Source organism: Trichomycterus rosablanca, chromosome 25, assembly GCF_030014385.1.
Source record: "Trichomycterus rosablanca isolate fTriRos1 chromosome 25, fTriRos1.hap1, whole genome shotgun sequence".
Taxonomy (NCBI): Eukaryota; Metazoa; Chordata; class Actinopteri; order Siluriformes; family Trichomycteridae; genus Trichomycterus; species Trichomycterus rosablanca.
Genome location: NC_086012.1, coordinates 14,971,966 through 14,999,463, shown reverse-complemented (window position 1 = coordinate 14,999,463; position 27,498 = coordinate 14,971,966). Strand labels below are relative to the sequence as shown.

At 38.4% G+C, this 27,498-nt stretch overlaps 2 protein-coding genes across 3 annotated transcripts; one reads left to right on the top strand and one right to left on the bottom strand.

The window, feature by feature from the left end:
- The first annotated feature begins 1,915 nt into the window (after positions 1 to 1,915).
- Positions 1,916 to 10,279, top strand: si:ch211-178n15.1 (uncharacterized). 2 transcript variants are annotated; one of them, XM_062987584.1, is made up of 3 exons: positions 1,916 to 3,622; positions 5,199 to 5,827; positions 10,044 to 10,279. In XM_062987584.1, exons 1-2 carry the CDS (start codon positions 2,672 to 2,674, stop codon positions 5,823 to 5,825), a joined length of 1,578 nt encoding a protein of 525 aa, XP_062843654.1. In that variant the 5' UTR covers positions 1,916 to 2,671; the 3' UTR covers positions 5,826 to 5,827; positions 10,044 to 10,279. The 2 variants fall into 2 exon arrangements, with proteins under 2 accessions (XP_062843654.1, XP_062843653.1); XM_062987583.1 differs by lacking the exon at positions 10,044 to 10,279 and having other exon boundaries at positions 5,199 to 6,897.
- Positions 10,280 to 21,925: 11,646 nt separating this feature from the next.
- Positions 21,926 to 25,720, bottom strand: loxl5b (lysyl oxidase-like 5b). The gene is made up of 6 exons (XM_062987823.1): positions 24,922 to 25,720; positions 24,717 to 24,825; positions 22,870 to 23,007; positions 22,601 to 22,757; positions 22,417 to 22,512; positions 21,926 to 22,045 (listed from the first exon to the last, which is right to left on the bottom strand). Exons 1-6 carry the CDS (start codon positions 25,718 to 25,720, stop codon positions 21,926 to 21,928), a joined length of 1,419 nt encoding a protein of 472 aa, XP_062843893.1.
- Between the last annotated feature and the right edge of the window lie 1,778 nt (positions 25,721 to 27,498).

The window sequence follows — 27,498 nt, the reverse complement described above, 5'->3', positions numbered from 1 at the left end:
ATGCAAAGAATATTTTGACAGTACAGAAGAGAGGATAAGAGCGACAGTAGCATAGATTATAAATCATCCTTAAATTCTGGCTTTATTGTTTAGCTGAGCTGTGCAGATTTTCACCATAAATCCGTATTATTTACAGCTCATTCTTTACATTTACAATGATGAGTCAGACTGCTGATCTTTTTTACCAAAAAAAAGCCGAATTCATGAGCAGAAATCTCTGGATGAAAATCTATGGTGTTCATATCTGTGGGGAATACTAAACCAGCCAGCTGGGAAGAAACAGTTTTAATAACAATAACTTTAAAATACATTCATCAAAACTAAAATTATTATGATAAACAGTTAAATATTTATTTGATGATGTTTATTAAGCACTTCATTCTGATGATAATTGCAGTAGTACCAGAGCGCACCCTGGAAACATTTAGGGATTTTAATGATTTCTGCAACTGTTACTAAATGAATGTTTAATTTTACCTTTACGATTTGCTGGGAACACCTGACCAACCAAATATTAGCTCTCTGGATTATTTAAGTAAAAATGTCTCTAGCTGAAGCATTTAAAGCACTTTTTTTTACCATTTATCCATAGAACTCCCTGTTTTTTGAAGTGCATAGAATTGTTTTTCATGTACAATTTAAGTCCTTGCACCTACTAAAATAAAAGAAAGGACAGAAACCTCCAGACAAACTGGAACTCAAAATTTTCATCTTCCTATTTTTTAATCATGAAAACAGCTGAAAATAGTTTGCTGGTCATTGCTGTCTATGGCTGTTTTAGCTGGTCTCCTAGTCTGGAAAAGCCGGTGTTGGGCTATTCTAGCTGGTTGCTTAGTTCTTAGTTCATCTTCTTGTCTGAAACAGCCTAATCAGCACAGGAGAAAGAGAAATATATGAGCTCAGTGTTTATTTTGCATTATTTTGCACTGCAGTTTTTTAAATTACTTTTTAATAAGCCCTTGCCATTGCAAGTGTGTTCTAAATAAAGCTGCATTAGAAGCCTGCATTCTTTTCTCGTGTAAAAACTGCTCCGCTGCTTTAAACCATAAAACACATTATTAAAATGACGTTTCAAATTAAACACGTCATCAGAGTGGAAATTGAGAGTGTGGAAATTGAAAAGTGCCTTTCAAATGAATTGCAGAATAAGGGCTCTATGAAAATGAGATTGTAACACTCAGGACTTTTACTTCTGGTGGGCAATGCACACATCTGGAGTGAAGTTTAAGCCCACAGGGGTGGAGGGGTGACTTGCCAGTACCTTTCCCCCTTGATGTCGATATAACAAGAAAGGATACGAAACCATGAACATCGCGTTCCACAGAGGAGGCAGGTCTACTTGGGGCCTAGCCACTATGCTGTTCCTGAGATCTGCAGTACCTACATGGGTCCCCCAGATTCCCCCATGTAACTGCGTTTGGCAAAGACCTAGGGAGTGTGGATTTCAAAAGATATTTTTTAACTCTTTAAATGAGAAGGTACTTTGTACAACAAACTTCTGAACAAGCAAACTAACGAATCCTTAATGGAACAAGCAGAAAACATTTTCTAGGAGTGTGTGTATGTTTTTGTCTGGAATTTCACAGAGAATCAGATAAGAATATGGACAAACTGTGAATCACAATGAAAGATCTCTGTCTGCCCATGCTTTGAAGTTTTTCAAACAATTTTGGAAAGGGGATTCATGTGAGGGAAGAGTTATGTAGAAAACCCCCTTTGCACTATGACTGTGCCTCCTTTTTTCTCTCTCTCTCTTAATATCTCTCCGTCTCCCGCTCATGTTAGATCGTGCCTGCTTTGGCGGTGCCTGAAACCCCACCTCCTCATTCTCTCTCTCTCACTCTGTCTCTCACTTTCTGTATCTTTCTCCCTTCCCCGTCTAAGCCAGTGTGGAATCCTAGCTGTGTTTAATTGAAGAGTATTGAGAGGGCTCAAGAAGAAAGATCAGGATTATGGGAGAGCGAAAGAAAGCAATCAGGAGTCATATGGAAAGACAACATTCCTTGTTGGCTTTACAAGCCTCTAGGCTGGCTTTCTGAGAGAGAAAGAAACAGAAAGAAACTCACAGAGGTGGAGAGAAAGTATGCTACATTTTGTGCAGGGAAACTAACTCTTAAGAATTCCTACACAGTAGGGGTGAAGGTACAGCAAGAGGAAAAGCAAGGCAGAGATAGAGACGTAAGATGAGGGAAAAGGAAATAAAGTGTGGCAGATTGAAGGATAGGTAAAGTCTGCTACAGAGTAAGGAAATAAGGAGGAGGTGGGAGAGAAAGAGGGAGGGAGAGAGGGAAGAGAGAGGCCCACCAGTGGAGAGAGGGCATTGGGCTTGGTTGCATACGGGAAATGACAGAAGTTGAGGAGACAGCGAGCGAGAAAAAGAAAAAAGAGGGAAAACAAGGAGAAGTTAAAAAAGAAAACGAAACGGGAGGAAGGAAGGGGGAGGTGAGTCTTGAGCAAGAGGGAGAGAGAAAAGTCAGAGACAAAGTGGAAAGAAACAGTATGTGAGAGAAAGAAAACAAGTGGGGGAGAGAGGCAGAGAAGGCTGAGGAGTTAAGAGAACTACGTCGATGAGAAAAACAGCTTTACTGAATGGCCTGGGTGGGAAGAAAGAAAGAAGGAAACCAGTCGTTTTGTAAGTCATCAGACCAGCAGCTTCTGGTCTGTTACTGCTATGCAAGGACGGCGCACTCTGCATCCTGCTCTGGACTACTGCCACTTCTGCCAGCACCAGGGACAAGTTCTGGCACATAGACAGGAGCCCAACAATGGGCAGTGTACACATCTGGAGTGGAGTTTAAGCCCACAGGGGTGGAAGGGTGACTTGCCAGTACCTTTTACCCTTCATGTGGATATAACGGAGGAAAGGATTCGAAACCATGAACATCATGTTCCGCAGAGGAGGCAGGTCTACATGGGGCCTAGCCACTATGCTGTTCCTGAGATCTGCAGCCCTCCGTGTTACCTGTTGAGGGAAGTGAGGGTACCTACATGGGTCCCCCAGATGCCCCCATGTAACTGTGTTTGGCAAAGACCTAAGGAGTGTGGCTGGGTCGGGGAATGGTATCATCACAAGCTGCCAGAATCCTTCAACAATGGCCCCGTGCTGGCTAAAGTCAAGAGTCAACAATTCTATAAGGCTCAGTTGGTTTCAGAGGAGCATTATTGGGACTGTTCGAGTGAGAGTGATCATCAGGATTCACATCTACTGGAGCCTGAAAGGGACAACAGACATACGCGTGGATATAATGGGCATTGTGAAAGGAAACATGTTACTTTTGAGGGGCAAGATGATTTAAACAGATACAACAGCAAAGAGACTAATAGATCAGCAAGTCCCACCAAGAACTGTTTTAATGGAAGTAGGGCCTTCTTCTCAACTGAAGTTCCCCAGAGCAAGCTTGGAAATTCAAGGACATCAGGGCCCAAGCTGACAGTAAATGGAGTTCATCAAGGAAGGGCAAAAATTGTTCAGACAGACAGGTCAAATGTGTGTCGTAGTCAGGAAAACCAGATAAACCAACGGAAAAGCAAGGGAGCAGTACGAGAGCAGATCAAACAAGTGGTGACGGAGTTAGAGGATGTGCTCAGCGGTCTCAAGCAGGTTCAAGTGGAAATGAAAGAGGTGAGGAAACAGATTACTTACATTGTGGTATAGCACATAGTTGTTGCTTGATAAGGTGCATGGTAACAGGTATCAACAGCTTTGGTACAAAATCCTTTGCAGAATAAATAGAATCTTGATTTTCTAGTTGCTCCTCTAGTTGCTCCTACTTATCAATATGACCACTGTAGCATCCACTAATAAAGAATCACAAAGTTAGTTATTTCCAGTAGGGCAGTGGAAGCTAAATGGTTAAGATACTAGTCTATTGATTGGAAATCTGGCCATGAGTAGAACAATACGCTGTGCCAGTCAGTATTTTGCAAAAAAAAAAATCTAGGTAATAAATCCAGCATGACAGCTACTAAGAGATAAGCTACCACAAACCTAAAAGCATGATCTCAGCTCAAAGAAAATGTACACAGATAAGGATGAAATCAAAGCTCTGTCTCATTAAGCCGCATGAGGCATCAATGTTGGAAATCTTGTGACACAATGTTTTTATATCTAGATGGTACACCATGACGTATAGTTAAAGTCTAAAGTATGTCAGAACAGTCTTGATTTCAATAATTCCTGCAACTGTTCTTGATTTGTGACTGAATGATTGGAATACATACTTTAAAGAATAAAATTTAGATAAAATATTCTGTGGTGTAAAAAGGTTTAAACTGATTACTACTGATTATTATTTACTAAAGCTTGTGGTGTTTTTGTGCCCCTTTTACATTTGCCAAATGTTTATCAATTGACTGCCAAAAACTGGCTTTTTTAAGAAGCTGCTAAAACACACGTGTCATGTCAATGAACTTAGAGGCAGCCTCGCTTTAAAGCTTTAAATCTGTAGGATTTTTAATAGACTCTGATGCCTGGGGCTCTTATAGACGCAATCAAACTAAACCTGTTTATATGGACACAGAGAAAGGACTCTGGTCAGAGAGGTAAGAAATAAGACAACACTCATTTTACAAGAGCTCCAAAAGTCCTGTGAAGAGACAAAGGAACCTGTTGGACAGACAATCTCTGCATCACTCCATAAATCAGGACTTGTTTTCATCTACATTCATACTGACATCTATGTTTTTGCTTTGTTCACACATCAGTATTAGCATATTCCTTAGGGTTAGGGTTATCCAGCCTTACAATTTGACAGAATAAAATTATAATAAACACACGATGTTAAAATGACTACTTTTATTCTGCAGACACTAGACTTCTCAGGTGCAAGTGAGAACTGGGAGAAATGGGAACTCAGAATTAGTAAAGCTGAAAAGAATTATGAGCTATGGTCAAGCTAGGCAGTGTGCTGTCACCCGCAAGAAAGGGTTTATTGAAAACACCAGTGATTTACACATACCTCTGAAAGAACAAATTTATTTCTCATTAACATTCCTCGCCTTCAACAACAATTATTGTTGGATTTTCATTATAAATAAGTTGAGTCAGCTATTTTTTCTCAGGGAAAAATGCCATAATGCATGTCCACGCTAACTGACCAAATCCTACAAATGAGGTCTGTAGAGATAAAGATTAGAAATGCTGCAGTATTCATTTCAGCACTGCTCGTATAAGCCTAATGATTTTGTTTTCTGTGTAGGTAGTCCAGCAAATTGACATTTTGACATCCAACATTGATCTGGAAAAGGAGGATCAGGAGCATGTCAATGGTCTGCCTCAGGATGCCAGTCCCCAGTCAAACCGTATTGGAGTTGTAGCACTTGTTCATAATTCGAATGGAGATGTGGAAATACCTCAGACGGACAGTGTTCGACCCGGTGTCAAATGGTGGACGAACCGTTCCCAGTCAGACCATGGCCTAGCCACTGTAGCCACTGACATTCATGCTGGAACAACACCCCAGACAAACCCATCTGCTCGTGTTCATGGTCTGGTTACTGCTGTGTCTGCGGACAGTCTGAATCATACATCTGCAACAGAGACTTACAGGACTCAGAGTAATGGCAATGGAGAGTGCCTGCGAGCCAGACCTCCCAGAGACAAAGTCAAAGATCCCCAGCTTCAAAAAAACAGAGCGGATATTACAACCCAGTCAAAGACCCCTGAACCCCCTTTTCCTTTAGTCCCAGTTGTAATGGCTAAAACCCAAAGACCTCCACCATATCCACAGAATGGACAGGTGAAAAAGCCCCCTCAGGATTCAAATGACATGAAGAAGCCACCTTACCCAGGAAAACAGAAACAGATTAGCTCCACAATTGTGTAAAGGTGGGCTGAAAGGGGAGTTCTACTGCCTCTGACCACACACATGAGGACCACACACCCACACACAAAAACATAATTTATTTTTGAGTGTCGATCAACTTATCTATGGTTAGGTAACAGGGTAAATGGATGAGTGCTTTTATGGGAGGATTGTGTTTGTGTACATGTGAGCTTTGTCTTTGTACTTAACTGCATAAGGGCATATCTGTGTGTATTGTTGTACAAGAGAAGCCATAGCATGCAGATCTAGCACAAATCGTTAAAAGTATTCCACAACCACCCCATTTCTTAGTCATCTATTCTGGGAATAAGAAGAAATAGGCGGCAGCAGTTGAATCATTTCCTCAGAAAGTGACCCTCTGCCTTTTGAATAACAAAAACACTGCTCACATGGCTTACTGTAAGTCCCAAACAATCCCTAATGTCAGTGTAGACTAGCTCTTGGGAGTCTCAGGTTACTGTTTTGTGTTCCTGCTTTCCCATATTCTCAAGTCAGTGGTGCTGTGTACCGCTCACTGTTAAAATGTACATACACTTGTAAGAAACATGTATGTATTTTTTTTCGTCCCAAAAAATCCATCAAGTTCTATACTTTTCTTCATAGGTCTGTTGTGGGTTATTTAATAATATGAAAAAATAACTGCTTTTTTTGAAAATATACATACAACAACCTAGATTATTAATTGTGTGGTATAGGAAGTTTAATATTGTGATTTTATTTTGTGCCACAGCCTTCTAATTATTAATTTTGTTTATATACAGCTGGTGACTGTTCTGTTGCTGTATAAATAGGACTAGTTTAACTGCACTCATTACAAAGTTAGTGTTTTGTTTTGTTTTTGCAGACGCTTTAGTTAACTGAATACACACATGCCAATGGCCCAACTTTAAAATCCTGAAGTAAAGTCACATTATAGAACTTTCTACACCACTGAATGAATAATCTAAATTGCTTTATGTATATTTATGACCCAGTAAACAAAAGGATGTGCTTTATGTGTGTTAGTCCTGTCATTACATGCATGTCTCCTTCAAGTGTATGAAAGGTTTTGAATTTTACTGTAGATGTTGTTGATTTATCAAACCTCTTAATTCACTGTATGATTTAGAAAGAAAAAACACTGAGAAAGAAATGTTCTCAATGTGTTTTGGTGCAGTGATATTTACTGAGCTCTAGCATAGCAGTGGATGGAAACTGTGATTACATAAGCCAAATATTTGTCTTCCACTCCATGACTGGCTTTTTTCACATTCGAAACAATCCTCTGTGTACAGGAAGGAGAAGCTATGCCAAATTCTTTCCTGCCATATTTTGGTAAAAAGGGTTTTGAGGTTTGGCAGTAGCAGCAGCAGCAGCAGCAGCTCATCCTCCTCTAGTGGAGAGTATGTGCTACTACAGGTTTGGTCAATCTGCTTTCGATTAGGAGGCACCTGGTTTGGGAATGGACTGTCTGAGGCAAGCATATACAATATCTGCTTTGGATTTATACAGACGGTTTAAAATAATGGCCACCCACATCTGGGAGGTTACACGACTTACTCCAACACCCAAGCAGGAAGTGGTGACTGGTGATCATACGCCCAAATGTTTCCTTCACAAGCACACTGGCTATTTTAATGAGCACATTTTTAAGGTCTGGTGTTTCTCAGCCATTTAAAGAAACCAGTCTCATCATTAGACCTACCAGTTTCTGCCTCCACAGTGGTGGCCAGTCAGTCATTATTTGCTGGAGGTATTCATTAAATCATACTACCTACAGTCTGACACCGCAGTAGTGTATGAGAAAGAGCGAGAGACCAAACTAATCAAAGTCTAGACCCTTTCAAATGTCTGGGCATATGGAGTTCTGGTAGCCTGACCTGACTGTGTATTATTAAGTTAACATTCCTGCTGCCTTTGAATTCAGAGTTGCAGGAATGTGCAAGTAATTTCCTTCACAGAGATTCTGCACTTCTTTTAAATCAAAAGCATAGACAATACTGCCATTCAGCCAGTTAAATGATTCAAAATGGGACTTCTATTTCAATGTCAGTTAAATCCAGCACTGCTTATTAGCATCTTGTCTAGAAAAACAAAAGCTCATAAACTTTCATTTAAGTTTTATGGAGCACTATAAAACAGAAAACTTTAAATAGAATTAGAATGGCATGGAAATAATAAAATCTATTTCGTAGAAAGCTTTGGACTGGTAATGCCACTGTTATTTTTTATGAAAACCTGGAAAGCACAACTATCCATTGCAGAGATAAGGCCACCCCCTTTCAGACCCAGCCAACCATGTCTGCGCAGATGCTGATAGCATTGCTAAGATTTGAACCCAGATCACAATGGTGGTGGGCTAGCATAACAGACCACGGCACCACCTGAGTGCTTACAGCTGATTTCTGTATGCTATTCTGCACACTAAATTGCATTAATTTGTAATTAAGACATATAAAGAATTTATCAACACCAACATCCAGTTCACTTAGGAGAATCTTTACATTTATATTAACCAGATAGTTAAGATAGTTGATGGTAAAGAAGTTTGGAGACTTTTATGAGTACACATATTACTGAAATTTTTAGATTAAATATTGGAAGGAATCGAGTTTTCAATCAAGTCAAGTCATAGATAGCACACATGAATAAGTATTCTTTTGGGGATATTGATTAGGCCTTTTAACTTGACTAGAAATGATGGTTAGTCAATAAGTACAGTTCTGGTTGCTAGGTGTCAAAATTTAAATATATATGAATCCTGTAATAATTACACTGCACGACTGAGCCAATTTTGAGGTTTGTGTGACTGAGGTATACTACTAAAAAATGGAATAAGAAATCTGCCCTCCTTTTCAAAATGGGAAGCTTGTTTATAGTGCAACACGACTGAGAAGCGCCTATTTTTTCATTTTATATAACTTTTACAGACAAAAAATATGCATTGTGAGTCCCTGCTTCCTTCGTCCGCATGATTATTTTTTCAGCAATATAGAGGGAACAATGATCCTAGAGAACATGCTGTATTCTCACAGGTATGCTTCCTTTGGCTGAAAAGCACAGCTGTGTTCAATTTTGGTTCTTTGTGTGACTCTGACTTACGAGAAGTCTGTTAAATCAATTATGACAATTTCTGCAGGTGTCCAGGTAGTTTTAATGGTTACTGCCGGCTGGCATGGCTGGTTACTATGGTTACAAGGCTAGTGCGGGGATCTTTTTTTACCCGTAAAAGGGACTAGCTGTTCAGAGACATGGTCAGGTAGCAAAATCTCCCTCAACTATACAAAATAGAGCTCACAGAACACAGTAAATTCGGTTGAACTAAAAATATATATAATTTTCACTACTAATCTTTCAAGTAATGTACCTAAATTTAAAAAAAGTGGATAAAATGTACAAAAACAGTAAACAGGTAAAAAGGTATTAAAAAAACAACAAAGAGAAGAATGCTGCAGATTAGTCTAGAATTGAGTGATGCAAAGTGTGGTGAACCCAACAGTCAGTAGCAAACAGTTCAATACAAGCGGTATTGAACTATTTGCTTCTTTTCAGAATGGCAGCCCCTTAGCCCAAGCCTATGTAAAGCTTGCTTGACTGCTGACACTATCAGAAAACGCTGAGCTAAAATATGTTTTGCTTCTTTTGCTCAGCAGGTAGCCCTTACCACATCTTCTCCCCTGCTTACCCTGTTTTTATACCCAACATAACCAAAAATGTGTGGATACAAATATATCAAATCTAGTTTACTCTGAACATATGAAAACAAGGTGAAGCTCCACTGTTTTCAAAGTCCCCATCCCCACTTTGTATTAGAAATGGTACTGACGACATACTATTGACATACAGTGAACCTAAAACCTGACAAAAACCTTACAAAGGGTGTAGAATTCATTTTATAAGCAGCATCTCTCCATAAATAATATTACATAATATAAGATTTAAACCATGGCAAAGCACATCAGTAGCAGTACATCAAACACGTGTCTAAATTACAATGTAAAACATCCTTAGTATTGGTATAGTGCCATTTTTACTCTAATACCACTGATTTTTGTCTCTAATGTAGGCTATTCCTGAGTTATAGATGGAAAAGGGCAGTTTCTGACCACCCTAAACACCTTGATTAGCCAATTAGCTAAATTGTAAGTGACCTCAGGATGCAGGAAAATTCTTGCAAGAAAAATCATTATGAAGACATTTTAACGAGCAGAACTTCTTAATGTGTCTGTTTTATTGCAGGTATGGATGCCTGGAAGCAGAGCAGCTTCTAATATGGCGTAGGAATCTTGGAAGACTGTATTTCCCAAGGAAAACAATACAATCTCTCTCTTTCTTTTTCACTAAACCTGACTGCACTACATGTCCATCTACAGAACAATCTGTTCTTTTTAGCATACCAAAGATCCTACCTTATTGTTTTGAAACTCCAGATGAATAAGCTTCTCCTAGGCTGGAGAGTTCAGTGTTTGTATGGGATTTGATGACTGTGATGACCAAAGAGATTTATTATTGTTTACTATTGCTAAAATGTACAGTGGCTGACTAGAGTAAAGGGCTTAAATTTAACTGGCACTCTTTGACTAGTGTTGCAAATTAGCTGCTAAACTGTTCTTAAAAACATTAACTTATTACAATTATTATTATTATTATATGTATTTGATAGTTTAAATATTATTGTAATTTTTGACAGGTACAACTTTATATTACCTATATTTGGAATTTGCATCCCTGCGGTACACTCGATTACTTATGTAGCACTTAATTTAGTTAATTACTAGCTAGATACTTTCGTTGACCGTTGGAAAAATAGTGGGTGGAGTCCCAGCTCAAAATAATCACTTTGGAATTGTTTCAAAGTTAGTAAACAACTTAATAAACTAATAAACAAATTAATAAATAAAATGAGCAGCATGGTGGGTAAAGCAACTTGGGTTTGGTCCTTGCCCCTGGTCACTGTTTGAAAGGAGTTTGGCATGTTATCCACGTGTCTGCTTGGTTAATACCCTGTATGCTGTATGTATTACTACCTTTCACTAGTCTTTTCAGGTGGCACTGGACGAACTGTGACCCTGGCCATAAGAAAGTGGTTCTAAAAATAATCATCCATTTTATGATTTTATGATTTAATATTATTATTATTATAAACCAAAAACAGTACTCATGTTTTAAAGTTTTAAATATATGTGATTAATTTATCATAGCACTGGAAAGGCATGACTTCAATTACACGGTTTTTATATGGTTTAATAATATCTCAACATCTCATATGTCAATATTATGTATAATAAACGTTTAATTGTATTAATAAATATATATTGTATTACCCTACAAAAAGTTAATTAAATAAAGCTTCAGCAGATCATTTTATCAGATCAGATTGATCAGATTATCATTTACATTTAATGCAAAGAGAAATAGCTCAGACATGTGTTTGCAACCCTTTTTAAAGAATGACCCAGCTCATATGAGATGATTATATTCTAATGTCTCTGTATTAGACTGTAACAGGCTAATCTTAAACCCTGCACATGATACTGCAGTTATCAGTTCCACGTTCAGTTTAAGCCATTTGTAGAGATTGTATTGATACAGCAGCATTGATGTATGACAACCAGAAGAGGGCGCAATAGGCCAGTGAAAAGTTTGAAATGCACTCCAAGTAAAGTAGTTTCTAAATCTGTTTCTTTATACGCCTTCCACTTGAACCCTATGCTCGTATTTTAAGTTTGCATACTAAATGTTTGCATTATGAACATCTGACATACAGTGAAACCAAAGAAAATTTGGCGTCCATAGATTATTTACACAGGTTAGTACAACGTCTCGAGTCTCTTCAGTGTCTCTGTCTCTGTTTATTTAAGGCTTATATGAGAATTTTATCACTCCTCTTTAAGGGGGCCCTTCTCCCAGCATGTATCTCACCCACTTACTGTACTGATACAAAATGTATAAACAACGAGTCAGGTCAGATTTATTAGTATAGCACTTTTTACAGTGGACATTCTCTCAAAGACCCCACCCCCACCCCAACGAACAAGGCCAGAGCAACAGTGGCGAGGAAATTGAACCAGACTTAACATGGACCCATTCTCCTTGGGTGGCCTAGAGGATATTTGGATTAATTAAAATGAGATTGAATAACAGATAGCAAAATGTAGAACAAATAACAAATACATTTATATGTAAAATATCCTGGGGTGGCCTTCCCAGTCACCAGATTTAAATCCCATAGAAAAGCCAAAATCACTAATTAGGGGTTATCAAGGCGTCATACGTTTTTATTCAGTTTTATACACATGGGAATATTGCCTTTAAGGTTAGGGACATCAAATGTTTACAATTTCAGTGGTTAGTCAGAATCCAGTAAATAACTGCAGCTGTGGCGAGACACACCTAAAGGTCTGATCAGATTAATGGTTTTGGCATCTGCTTTCCAACAGCTTGAAGGTGAAGCATTTTGTTTTCCCCTCTTTTTCACAGAGTAATTTCGTCACTGAATTTAAACACAAAGGTGTGAACACATAGCCAGCAGCAGGCAGAGCTGTATGTGGTCACCAGGTTTGGCAAGTTTGGCAGCTTGGTGCTAAACTGCACAGGAATTAAAACAACAAACCAAAGTTGTGTATACTTCATGACCACTGTTGCCTGCTGTCAAAAAGGGATGACTGTAAAGACCACAAGCCCGTCTATCATGGCTCCACTCACTGTCCCGTGGAAAATGACAGTAAACAGGATTGACAGAGCCGCATAGTTTATGACTAGTTGTTAAGTTTATTTACACACCCCTATTATTCGTGGGTTGGGACACTGATCCAACTGTGCAACTTATTCTTGGCTGTCTTTTTCAAATCAAATAATTTGATAACACAATCCTAAAATCAAAATAATCATTGCTTCTACAGTAGTTGCTTTTTACTTAGTATGTTGAAACCAACTGCAAGCAGAATATCTGCGCTTCAGTGTAAACAGGCTGTGCATATACAGTGAATGTGTTGTGAATTTGATATTTGTGTTTATCAATCTAAAGTTAATTACCCATAATAATAAAGTGAAAGGATGTTTTCAGAGATTATTTTAATTATATTAAAAGTTTAAATCATTAACAAGTACTCACACCCTTTTATCTGTGCTTTGAAGAATCACTTTTGGCAGCAATTACATCTAACAGTTTACAACTGATTGTATCTACAAGCTTTGCACACCTGAGTTTGAGTGGTTTATTCCATTCTTTATGGCAGATCTTCTCAAGCTCCACCATATTTGTTTGATGGGTTTTAGTCTGGCTTTGGCTATAGACCCTTATAGACCAACTGTGTGACTTTCCAAACAATATCCAAACAATTCAGATGGACTCCAATGAAAGTTGTAGACACATAGCTATGAGTATTACAGCAAACCTGATTACATTCTGGAGGGCCACATCAATGGCTTAGTGAGTGTAAATAAGTAAAAATGCCAATTATTTTTAAGAAATGGAATAAAAATGGGGCAATTCCACATTAATGTTCATGGTTGTGGAATGAGATGTTCATACAACTGACTTAAAAAAAAAAAACATTTCTTGTTTCTGTTTGAGGAATAAAAAGAGTCTGTCCCCAGAAGTAAATACAGTCATAAAGTCAACAGGTTTTCTAGACGGCAACATTTATTTCTAAAACTGCAAATCAGGAGGAAATAATTTGTTACAAATATGGTAGTGGAGCACCACCATAATTAGTTAACTCAGTAATACTTTAAACGTTAGCTAACGGTAAAATGTAGATGCAAATCCTCCCACACCTCTTCTGGTTACTTATGATTCTTTTAGTAGTTTTACAGAAACTTTAAATGCTTTTATCCAGACATTTAGTCCCCTGTATTGTTTCCTGACAGATAAATGGTTCTCAAGTTATTCTCTTTCCCTTTTTTCTCTCTTTCTTTTACAATGGTATGTCTATCCCTGTGGAATGTCAGACTACCGCTTGAACCAAAAACAACACCCTAACCGCCTTTAAAACTGTTCCAATATTGGCCCAAGAATACTAAAATAATCAAGCACTAAAATAATCAAGTCTAGTGTGGCTAAGAACAGGTGAGCAGCGCTTTGAACATCACGTCTGTTCTAAATGATTAAAAAAAGAGAAAAAGAGGAAAAAACCCAGCAAGAAAAAAGAATGAAGCAGAAGCAGTGAGTCAGAGTTGTTGAATGACAGGTCTGTGCTAAGAATTACACCAAGTATCTACGCACACACAGCACTCTGACGGAGCCTGAAACAGACACTGTGAGCTAGATGTGACGAGGTGAAATGCAAACTGTGCATTTATGTCACCACAGTCTGTGCTTACGAAATGGCTATTAAGCCCTGATTGAGCCAGATCTTTATATGAAGTAATCTATTACATAATAATTAGATTACAGTTGCTGTATTAGAATGTTGTTTTATGTTTTTGTGTCATGGTTAACATATGCAGGGTAAACCATCAAACTCTCAGTGTATAAATCTCTGTGTATATATAATACCTGATTACATCCACCAAATGAATCTCTAAACATTACATTGAATTTTTGGATTGTATGTTAAAATATGCAAAGTTAAAATGCTGTCATGGTACTGAACATTAATAGGAGATTATTATGGCAATGTTAGCTCAGCAGTTGCATTACTGGATTATAACACATTATTAGCACAATTTCAGCATGTTCAACATTTTGGCCTACAGTTAAACTTGTTTCTATTTGTTATCTAACATATTTCTCTTTGAAATTTTCATATTTCTATATTTATAGGGTATAATCTATATTACTATTATCTATATATTATTATTATCTGTATATTACTACTATTATACTAATTCATACCTATATCTGATATTTTTTTATATTGAACATTTGTCTCTTTATATACCTCTATAAATAAACAATAAACAAACCCTTTTTGTAACCCTTTTTTTCTACGCATGACGGGCAGCGGAGACTGACAGTATTTCTTAGTTTCTTCCTCAGCCATTTAGTTCTGGTTTCACACACAGGTACAAGTAGGTGCAGACAGAACGTTAACCAAATGTTAAAGTTGGTGCTTTACCAAGGAATATTCCAAGAGACACAGGAGACACATGAAAACATCCGGTCTGGTTTGGCACATACTGTAGCTGTTGGCCAGTGGTAAAAATATTTGCATGTTCTTATTTGCCGTGTGGCGAAGGACACAGCTGAGAGTGTCGGTGCCTCAACTGCCAAGCATTACTAATTAACCACAACCACAACCAGGCTTAATTCTTAGCCAGCGCTTTAGAATGTTTTACAGAAACAGTGTGGCCAGAAGTTATTCAATTAAATAGTCTAAAATGAGGTACAAAGCCATATACAAGACTTTAAAGCTGCATGGAAATAGTGTAAAAGCTATTCTTCTTCTAAATGGCAAAGTGGTAAAGGTACTGACCGGCCTGCTAAACGGGCTTAGAGACAATCAACGAAAACAAACAAACAAAAACATCCAAAAGAACTACAGACATCTCAAGCTTCAGCTAAGGTCAGTGATGACTTTACAGTTCAGAAGACGCATCAACAACAAGATTCATAGAGGGTAGCATAAAGGAAACCACTGCTAACTAGGAGAAACCTTGATTCTTGTCTTTATTCTATCTATCTATATTCTATAGATAGATTCATCAAAATTGAAACTTGCTAGACATCAAGGGTCTTATGCTATAAAAAGCAAATACAGCATTTTATAACAAGAACCTTCTACCAATATGCAAAAATGTAGGTGGTAGTGTGATGGTGATGTGGTGATTGTTGTGTTAGGACCTCCAGTATTAAGAACAGAATGAGAAAATTCACAAGCAGAATGTAAGCTCATCTCTCTGTGAGCTGACACTGAGGTAAAATTGGGTTATGCAGCAGGACAATAACTGTAAATACAACAGCAAGTTCATTTCTAAATGGCAAAACCCCCAGTAATGCATTTGTGATCCAAATTCCCAACCTGAACCCAAAAGAGACCTGAAATCCTGTTTAATATTTTTAAAAAGGTGATATTGGTTTTGGATAACTCTGTTACTAAAGTACACCAATTCACGTTTTATACATTGTGTTTAAGTTTATTACTGTAAAATATTTAACTGTGCAATAGCAGATTATAAAAGGGGCACATACTTTTTCACACGACTGTAACTAAACATAGCTGGTGCATACACAAGGGTGACTAATGTTCTTATTAAAGTGGCTTCTGTAATGTTCTGGGGGGAAAAAAAACTTTTTGTAACCAAAATCGTTGCTGAGACAAGTCATCAACAACTTAAGAAAGATTATTTTGGATGCCATGACTGCAATAAACAAACAAAATGATTTAAAATGTACATTAAAACTGTTGATTCAGCCAGTTCTTTTTTTACTCTGCAGGTAGACAATGTTTGCCACTGAGAAACATTTTCTATGAGAACATTTTTAAACTGGTTCCTGTTCTGGTAATAAACAGTAAAACAGTACGCTTATTGAACAGAAAGTTCTTCCGCTTGCCAACCACGCAAATCCGGCACACCCTTCTTGATTCATGCATTTTTTCAGTAAATAATCCCTGGCTTCCTTCAATTAGGTAAAATAAAACACAGTAGCTTGTACTGTTCTGTAGTTCAGACACTGGCAGCTCCATATACCCCCCCTCTCCACCCCACCCCCTGAACTTTCTACATGGTGGACCTGAGTGAAAACATGCATACAGTCGTGAACGTTGCCAGCTGTGGATGCTGTATGTTAGTGGAGGTGTCTGCCAGTTGTATACGTAGTCTGTGCTTTGGATGTTATGGCTACTCGATGCTGATAGACATTATCATTTCCGTATTTCTTTATGCTGACCTAGCGCCTGAAGAATTTCTCTGCTCTGTGTGTAAGACGTTGTCCAAGTGCCGGAGCTGGCACACAAACAAAGGGGTACTGGATCCGGACTGCATGCCAACACACACATTCAATCACTCAAACACTGAGGCAACAGTTGGGTTCAGATTCATAAGCTCAAACTGTAAACGTCCAGACCACAGGCAATGTCCTTTCACTGTCACACATGGGCACAATAAGACTAGGTGTTCAGTCTTTCATGCAATGTTCATTAATGGACAGGGTGCATATCAATTGCAGTCACACGCTCATTCATTCATTGATTCACTCAGACTTAGGGACATTCTAAGGTAGCCAGCCTACCTTCTGCATGTTTATCAGAGGTGGAAGGAAACCTATAGGAAAACTGCTAAGAGTATAACGACTGGAGGCCGCTGTGCCATTGCACTGCTCAATTTCACTAGCTGCTGATGCTTTACATTGATCATGGTTGCAGTGGGTACAGGGTCAACCTAAATTATTAAATGTATGGTAAAATGCACCCCAAGCACATACTTACATTTATTAACCTCATTAAATGGCAGATTTGATGAGCTTATTCACCTTATGAAGTTGATTTAGATTAATTAAGGAACAGTCAGGTTGAACAGTAATACAGAAAGTGGGTTTGTGTTAAGGCTGTGAAAATCTTGAGCCTTTAAAATGGGGCCAAAACCTATTTTATCTGTATTATCACTTACTTATTACTGTGTGCTGAGTTTGCTCTATTGTGATTGGCACAGTGTCCAAAGGTTATCAAGTTTACTGAAGGGTGGAGTTCTAAAAGTAATACAGCTTGCAGGTAAAGGCCTTTAACATAACACAACTACATCTGTTAGCTAGTCTTCCTCTGTCCATGTAGCAATGCACTCGAAAGCCAAATTCAATCAAAAGCTTTTGAAAAAATACAAAGCACTACTGAGAGATTTGCAGTATGTTGATTTACAATGATTATTTGCTGACACGTTAGCCACAGGCTAATTTGTCATTGGCACATTTGGACAAGTGCAAGAGTCAGAGGAAAGAGTCCATTCCCCCTTACAGTAGGATCGTTGTTTGCATGATTATTATGATCTAAATGTTCTCTTATGTTCATTAGTTCATGCAAAGGTGCTGTTAAGGTGGAGTAGCGGAGGACCATTCTAAATACCTTCTAGTAGAAAAAGCCAAAAAACTCAAATTGGAATCCAATCTGTCCAAGATTAGGGTGAAGGGAGTTATCTATCTTGGGGCCAAGAATTCCTACTGGTGCTTCTTATGTGTGACGCATGTTGCATGATGAATGTAGACTAAACAGGACTCTCTACACCCCTCACATGTCTATCATGGAATGTAAAAAAAAAAACCACATAAAATGGCAAGACTAATCCCTTAGAGATCTTGAAGGTAATGAATCAATAAAAACTTAAAGGTTGGTTGTGTTATTAATTTTATTTGAAAAATGAGTACAAATAGCTGGAAGCATAAGCGCTGTTGCTTTTCACAAACTAAATATGACCTACACATCAAATATAACAATTAACCCAAACTAAAGTTATCCTGGTTTATTGCATCCTTGTGTACATGCATTATGATGCTTTGCATAAAAGAACAGTGGCATATTTTCACCAGATGCTTTCTCCTGAGATCTCTATATGGACAGCTGGACAAACAACAGCCTCATTCTTCTCTCCTCCATGACATATTTGTGAGGAGTTCACCATGGGCAGCCCCTGACGCACACAGACCAGCACGCTCAACAGTTCCTCGTCTAGGCTAGCAAAAGCTCACTGTCCACCATTCCTTGTTGCACGTTCTTACCTCTGCAAATAACCCAGAGGAGGCCCTTCTGCTGACATCAAGGAAAGAAGGAATATGTTTTTTTGTTTCTGTGCATCGTTTACCAAATTTGCCATTAGCACTGAGGGGAGAGAACAGACTCCATCCATCAGCCTGTCCGGGTGACTCTATGAGTCAATATTAGGCAAAAATACAGAGACGGACAAGAATAGAGCATGGAACAGGAGACGTGGGGGATTTTCCAGACATCTTTAAAAACAAAAAGGGGCTATTCTGGCTGGGACGTGTCCTCCAGCTGGCCTGGACAAACCATGCTCCGTTAATGTGCCTTGCTCATTTCCACTTCCAATTATCCCCAGGTTTGTTTTTTGGCCTGATCTTAAGTTAGTTCTCCCAAAACCTGGGGTTCTGTTAGACTGATGAACTGAATAATCATGTCATTATAAACTCCATCATTGTTCAGTTGCATGATGTTAAACCGAACCATATGAACCTGTATTGTAGGTCTTGAAAGTAACATGGACTAGTTAAGCCGCACCTTAGGATGTGAATTCTGTTCGGAAAAGGAGAAAGAGAGCCTGATTCATTCTGCAATGGGGAACAAATTGCAAACCACTTTAATACCGTCCCAGCTCAATCTTCACAAGTCCCTGTGAGCAAATAGAGAGCCAGAGGATTTCATACAGCCCAGACACACAGCCGACAACTTCCTGAGTACCACACACTCAAAGATCAACATTTTACTGTTAATTTCAACTCATGATTCTTGGTTATGGCACAATTAATCCATGAGCAAGCTTTACTACCATGACTGCATAAAAAAACAAGACAAAAGAAAAGGATATACAGTATATATACAGTATATATATCTCAGATTTCAGTTCTGCCCTGTCCTTGTCCCTGTTCTATCCATTTTCTCTGTGGTGGGTTGCAAATATTTTGTGTTATTTATTCGTGATTTTGTTTTTGTTAATTTGTCCATGCACATTATGACACAGCTCTTTCACATCTGGGTATGTTAACTTGCCTCTTAACCATTAATTGTGGACAAGGCTTCCAATGAAACAGTTTACCGGAGGGGAATCCAACCATAAATGTTCTGTCTAGCCACTTTAAGGATTTTATTTTTAACTAACAGAACAATATTGTGCTCCTACTTATGCAAACAATTAAACAAGGCAATGTTCAAGAGAGACTCGAATCAAAAGAACTGAAGCACTTTAATCAGACTAAATGATGCTATTCGGAAAACTTTGTACTAGATACACAGCTGTTATGTGCGTAGGAGAAAACCAAGCCCCCACATTCTCTAATATTTGATGTTTAGCTAATGAAGGTCAGATGCTGGTCAGATTTTATTACACCAGCATTAGTGTTTGTGTATTCTGGACAAACAAAGCAAACTAATAACCTCTAGTCCAATGTGCCTTTAGAATGACCTGCTGTTGGTTTAATTTAATAAATCATTTAGAAACAAAAGACACGTTGTTTTGGTGGATTTATGATTTCATACCAAAGGAACACAAACTGATCCGGTAATGTTTATTAAGCATCAGGCATTAACAGGACCATGGAACGTCTCTGTAATAATAAAAGGACTCGGAATGGCGTGTGCAGTCTGACTGCAGAGCGTAAATGAAACATTTGATACAATAAAATGGATTTGGTGTTTGTATGGGTGTGTAGGGTTGCTAGTGGAGTAAAAAAAACATTGTAAAGATGATACAAAAGAACACTATACTTACGTATTTAAAGAAATATCCTATCTTTAGAAAGTCATGAATAATAAATAAACATAATTAAGTAACTGACTATACACAAAATAACATAAAGGACATTTAAAATAACATTATGACTTTGAAAAGCACCATTTTAAAGAACAATTTGTGAGTGTAGTATAATATTGCAAACAATATTCTGTTACACTGAAAATGAAATGAAATATGTTGCCGATATTTAAATGAACTTTTGATGCTCATACAACAGCAAGAAGTAGAATTTTTCTAAAAACATATACAGTATACAGTACAACTACAGTAAAAGTAAAGAAAATGCATGTAGATGTAGAAAAGACCATGAGATGGGTGTCCTGATTTCAATGACTTTTGCAACTGTTCTCTTTCTGTGACTGAATCATTAGAACATAATTTGTGTTTTGTGTAACACTACACATACAGCATTTTATTCAACTAATTTAATGCTGGTATAAGTTCTGTTATGTCATTTACCTTTGTGGCATATGTGCAGCTATTCATGCCAGACCTGGGTTTTGTTGGTTTTTGGGTTACATCTGATTATCTGGATGTCATCCATAGTGAGACGTCTGTTTTAAGTACTTAGTAGTTAATGCAGTCTAGCCCGATTTATTCAGGCACAAAAAATCACCAGCTACAGTCAAACATGAGGCCAAGCCACAAAGCTAAATGACATTATTGAACGTTCTTTGCCACCAGTTGTTGTTTGCATACTCTTGACCTAGCAGATTTCATAATTTCCCATTTGAACCCATTTGTTCTTGCCCATTTGAACATTTTGGTGGAAGAAATATGTGTCCATCATTCAGATACAGAAATTTGACACACAGTACACAAGCTTAAGCAAACCTTCAACCATTACTGTCATATTATTTTGAAAATCAAGGTGAATATTTCAAGTTTGTTTTTAAAAAAAGTTATAAATACTTTAAAACATTAACAGGGGGAAATGAAATAGAAAGACAGATTTACATGTACAGGTCCAAGAGTTTCAGTGTCTGTGAAAACAAGAATCAGAAATGTAAATGTATTAGAAATGTATTAAAGCACCATGAATTACAATATGGCAGCAGTCAATACAATCACTGACACTTATAGACTGAAGTATTAATATATTGGGTGTGGTAATGTACACTATATGGCCAAAAGTATGTGGACACCTGACCATGAGCTTGTTGGACATCCCATTACAAAACCATGGACATTAATATGGAACTGTAACAATCTTCACTAGATGGGAAGCTGTGCCCATTCAGTTAAAAGGGAATTTGTATGGTCAGTCAAATTGCAGTCCTTCTTCCAGTTCATCCCATAGATGTTGAGTGAGATTCCCATCAGGGCTTGATCATGATCACAAGAAAGACTCTTCTCCAAACTGTTGCCACAAATTGACGCATATATTTCATTTGATATCATTGTTTGTATACACCTGATAGCACGCGTTGTGGCTTAAACAAATGAGCACAATAAATAGGAGATGTGTCCATATGATGTGTCTCATATAATGTGTGGGAAGCCACCACCATATTTCCAAGGAATTCGACAAATCTTGGAAGTGTGATGTCTGTATTGTACATGATTCCCTTCATAATGTGTGTTTCTGAAATGATTTTTTTTTACTTTGCTATGAAACATGTGACTGCAGAAGGGATTTCCCTATCAGGTCACCTCAGTATGGCTGATCACTTCAGAATGAACCACAGTCCAAATATGGTTAAACAATAAGAGAATAATTCTCACCTGGTTATCCTGCAGTTATGAGTCTGGATGTGTTGACCACTGTAGAAAACCTCACAACGTACCACGTTGTTTGAGAAATCGGACTCAGGAACCAAGAAGTTTGGGTTAACTGTCACCTACAAAGAACAATTTTAAAATCATTTGTAATTATTACATTGATAGGCCCTGTAAATTATAGTATATATTTAAATACACACTTCTGTATGGATCAGTGAACACCTGGCCATTAGCTTGTCGGATATCTCATTTCAAAACCATGAGCATTAATAAATTTGACCCCATTGCTTAAATTTGACCCCCCCCCCCCACCCCCCCACCCCCCCCCCCCCTCAATTCTCTGAAAAGATATTTCACCATTTCACTGATTGATTCAATTCTATGTACCAGTATGAATTTGGCTAGTTTGACTGCATTAAGAAGTCACTAGTGCAGTGGTTTCTTTGCTAAGGTCAGAAAAAAAAAAATCCAGATGGCCACATTTTATCACCTTTAGTATGTAGTTTCCAGGTGGAACATCTGTGATGTCAATCCACTGGCAATCAATATTGGCAGCGTAGGTATCATGGCACCCAGGGCTCAAACCCTACAACACAAAGTCACCACAAACTATGATCAATCAATTAAAATAAAATTATATTTCTGTTTATGTTTTACACATATATTGTCTTTACCTGAGTGTGTGCAGTGCAAGCGTAGCGTCGTTGAAAGCCTCGGTCACAGCCAGTGTCCTCCAGACAGAAGCTTGCTTTGTGGCCCTCTGCCACTTTGCGGCCAGTGTTTACATCTAATAAGTCATAAAGGCTGAAGGCATCCATGCTGTGATAATGCCTGTGAAGGGGTTGATAAATGTAAACATTTAGCAAAATACCCATCTGAGAGTAATACCCACTGAGAGTCAATTTTAGGCCTAGCAAAAAACCCTTAACACTCGAGTACTCACTGATGACAGCTGTGCCATTCCCATTGGTGTCTGGGTTTAACAGGCAGAAAGTCAGCTGTACCGAGGTTTCGAACCTTCTGAGGAAAGCGTAGCAGAACCCTGTAGTCGAGGTCCCTTACTGATGGTCTATATGCTGACCTTAAAAAGAAACACAAAAGCATTATTAAAGGTGGAAAGAAGAATTAAAGTGTGGATGATAACATGGAGACCATTAGAAGGAACCCATGCATTTTTAGGAAACTCTTAATCATATAAATCTTGAACCTTAACTACAAGGTCATGCAAGGTCAAGTTATATTTAAAGGATGATATATATACATACACAGTAGACAATATGTATACATACAAAGTCCCGTATTCACAAAACTGTGAGCGTCTGTGACATTTTCACAGAAATTTTGCCTAGCCACTTAAAGTCACTTAAATGTTGTTATGGCTGTATGCTTTGGGTCTTCCTATCCCTGCCACTGAGGAGCACTCTGGTAGCATGATGCTTCCACCACTATGCTTCACCACAGGAATGGTATTAGCTACATGAGCAGTGCCCGATTCTTTTGCCACACATGGTGTTTGCTCAAGACTTTAAAGAACATCTTATCAGACCAGAGATTCTCCATGTTGCCAGAGTCCACTATATGCTGTTAGTCTGATTTATTCAGGGCTGCAGGGATGGTTGTCCATCCACCGGATTCTTCCATTTGTTGGGTTCTTTCTTACCTTACTAACCAAGTATCTTCTTGCCTGAATACCCTATTTGACCAGACAGACAACACTAATAAGGTTCAATGTTGTGCCAATCTTCTTCTGTGTTAAATTATTTAAGCCACTGTGGTCCTGGGAAGACTCAAAGCCAGTATGCATTAACTATGACTTTTAAACCCCCCACAACATGACATCTCTGCTTATAATTTAATATCTTTCCAGAACAACACATAAAATCAAAAAAATATCTATGACTTAAGCAGGGTATTTGCTTTGGTATTTGTTTTAGGCACAAGGTTTAAAATTTGTTATTTTAAAGTTCTACATTGCTAGAAAAATAATCTGCCCTGCATCTTAAAGTGTTTCTCTTTCGGGGAATGTTTTTTTTTTGAAGTACTTTAAACATTACACAAGCCTCTACAAAGAATCGACTCCAATTTTCCAAAGAAGAACGTTTAAAAATAATTGATTTTGAAATCCCTTCCAAGAACTACTTAAAGGAATCCTTCCAAGCATCAAAACTGCTTTTCATGTAAAAATGCTTCTAACTAAAACGGACTAAAAGAAATTTCAGTGTAGTCTATACCAGTGTTGGTCCAGGAGTACACCCCCACACACAGTAGTTTAAACACCAAAAAGGTCTAGGAACCATTAGACCTTTCCAATGTTCTCCAAGTAAAAATGGTCTTACCTAGAACTAACCCAAATGTATTTTGGACACAGTCCCTATAGAACCTTTTTTTCTTTTTAAAGTGTAGTGTAGAATAGTGTTTCTCAATTCTGGTTCTGATGTACCCCTACTTTTCCAATTTCAAACCTGTAAATGTTTGATATTTGTGTGTTGGGAGCACAAACATAAAAATGTTCTAATCCGGGGTCCCCCTGGACCAGGAAACTATACTCTAGCACAAGAACAAACTAGCTTTTGTCTTTTCTGTTTATGAATTACTACAGTGTGCAAGTATTCTTTCTTGTATCATTGTGCTCTGAGGTGTTTTGCACTTCAGGACGTCTGCGAGATGATTGAATGTAGACGCGTAATTCCACTATTTTTAAGTCATTTTTCTCAACATTTGTATTATTGCGTATTTGTTAGTGTTTTATAATAATGGGTACCATAATGCATTTTGAGAATCCTCACTTACCGGGCTAGGCAGTTCTCTTCAGCGGCGCACCGGAGCGCGTACATCTGGACGCGCTGGATGTAAGAACCGGCTTGAATGGAGTACGGATCTGGCACAAGATCCGGTAGACCTGCAGGAACAAGGACAATATGGACATGGATTACATGCGTATTAGGATATATCTAGCTTTCATTAAATAAAAATGTGGCTCCCATGCGTCCCTCACCGTTGTGGAAATATGTGGTACCATAACCGGTTCCAGGAGGAGGACGGCGGGTTCGAACGGTGCCTGAACGACCGGATGGATACGCGTTGGAGAAGATATTATTCCTGTGGTTTTTCAGTGGGTTTCGAGGGTCGTCGCCGATCATATTGTCGGCTGTGGGCTGTTCCTCAGTCGGAACAGGCGAAAGTTCCTGATGCGCATTTACGCTTTGCACGTTTTCCAAGTTAATAGGTGCGCTGTCTGGTTGTAGCTCTTGGTTTCCTGTACTGGGAGACCCAGATGCTTGGTTAACGGTGTTGTCTTCCTCCGTGATAAGGGTGGATCTTCCAGAGACGCCGCTTCCCGAGAATTCAGGCAGAACTCTTGAATTTGTCTGGTTTGATGCTGATTCAAGGTTGTACCGTTGCGCTCCCGGTGCCCCCGCAGGTCTTTGGCGCACAGGCGCCACCAGCCGCGTGTGTCTGGCATCTGTAGTGCGGCTGTTAGCAATAATAAAGTGTCTGTTGTCCGGCCCAAGGATCGCTGCAGGTCCCACAAGGTTCGGGTGTAGTCGCGCTCCGGGAGTGATGTGAATAGGCACCTGACTTCGGCTAGTCAAAAATACCCGGGATTCCCGCCTGGAGTGCACGGGTGAGTGGTACTCACTGCCTGTACTCAGTAAACTGTACACATGTCCGTTATTCTCCCACTGGAACCGGTGCGTCCACGGGCCGACCCGGTGCTCTTGCACCACCTGCCCGACCACTAAACAAACCAATGCGCAAAGTATTGCGCAAAGCAATAAAGACAGCTTTGCCATTTAGCTTGAAAAATATGTAAATTAGGTAAAAGCCAAAAGTATCTACGTAGAAAATAAGACTAGAATATAAATATATATTTTTTTCGAATTTAACCTATTCCACCATTCAAGAGTATTTCTCTAAGAGTATTTCCTCCTGAATCTTCACGAGTTAAGATGAAGAGCGAAGCTGTGACGCGTAATTTGTCGAAACGAATAAGTTTACCCACGCATGCACAGTCCTTCTTAACTCTTTCCCATCCAGCTGCACGTACACTGTGCTCCATCATTCCTACCCCTAATTATATTGGCCCACAGCAAACTTTGCGCACAGGCGACACATTTGCGTCACGTGTCCGTGCGCATGGTAAATGTTGCCTACGTGCCTGGCGTCTGCACCATCTGAAATTCGGCTAAAAGTGGATTTATTAGGGACATCACTGTATTTAAACAATGTGCATTTCAAATAAAAGTACAGTACAACGCTTGTAATGGAATACCATGAGCAAAATTTTCCTAGACAGTTTTTTCTCCAAAATGGTTTAATGTGCCTGAAAAGAAAAACAGCAGTCCAGATTATGATATATGTGATCCAACCATCCAGCCAGCCATCCAGCCAGCCATCCATCCCACCTATATTGATATCATGATACCAAATATTAAAATACTATAGGCAGCACAGTGGCTCAGCTTTTACATTGGGAAGAAGAGACAATAAAATAATGACAACGCAAAGACCCATTTGGATTTTTTTTTTATGTATTCTTTAAGTTTTTCCTCTTTTATCCTCAATATGATTGTATTTGTAAGTATCCTTTTTAATTGTCTTTTTCATTCCATATTTGTCACACTGAAGGTTTTTAGTTTTCAGTTTAACACACTGTGATATTACACCTAAGGAGTTTGGGCACATTATTTATGAAACATTATCTTATTTTTATAAGAAACTAAGATTCTCAACTCCCACATTACTCTTGTGAAAAAAGCAAACAGTAATTTGTAGTTTATTCGAGGTCAATAGACCAGAATCACATCAGACTGAAAAAAAACAAAAAAAAAACAACCAACAAAGCAAACAAATGTTTGAGGCTCTATTGAACCATGCTCACTCTATTCAACAATTTATCCAGGAAGTCACTAATCTCAAGAAAACAAAACATTTAAAGAACTGCAAATGTCTCAAACTTTAGCTATAGGCAGTGATAGGACTTTACAGAGCAAAAAACAACTGTGCAATTACACATTTACCCACTAGAAGGAGATGCATGTCCACTGTTGAGGAACGAAAACCCTTGGACATGCCTAATTTTAAACCCTTCAGCCAGTAGGTAGGTAGGTAGGTAGGTAGGTAGGTAGGTAGGTAGGTAGGTAGGTAGGTAGGTAGGTAGGTAGGTAGGTAGGTAGGTAGGTAGGTAGGTAGGTAGGTAGGTAGGTAGGTAGGTAGATACTTTATTAATTCCGAAGGCAATTAAGGATTAATTAATATTTCAAATAGACTAAGCTCAATTACTAAAGATTTTCAGGTAAAAAGGTGTTCAGTTATTGGGGATGTTTGATGTATGTGGCAATTGTATATTGATGAATTATTCAGAATCTAGAAATCTAGAAACATCTATATTTCTAGGTTCTTAAACTGTTCTCACAGATGTCTAGAAACATCTGAAACTGTGGTATTTAGATCACAGTTATTTTTCATTTTTGCTCTTATTTTGATCTCTGGGATATTTTGTAATGTCATAAATAAGTTGTCATAAAAACAGCTGATATAACCAGTCACTCAGAAGTACATGTAAATTTAG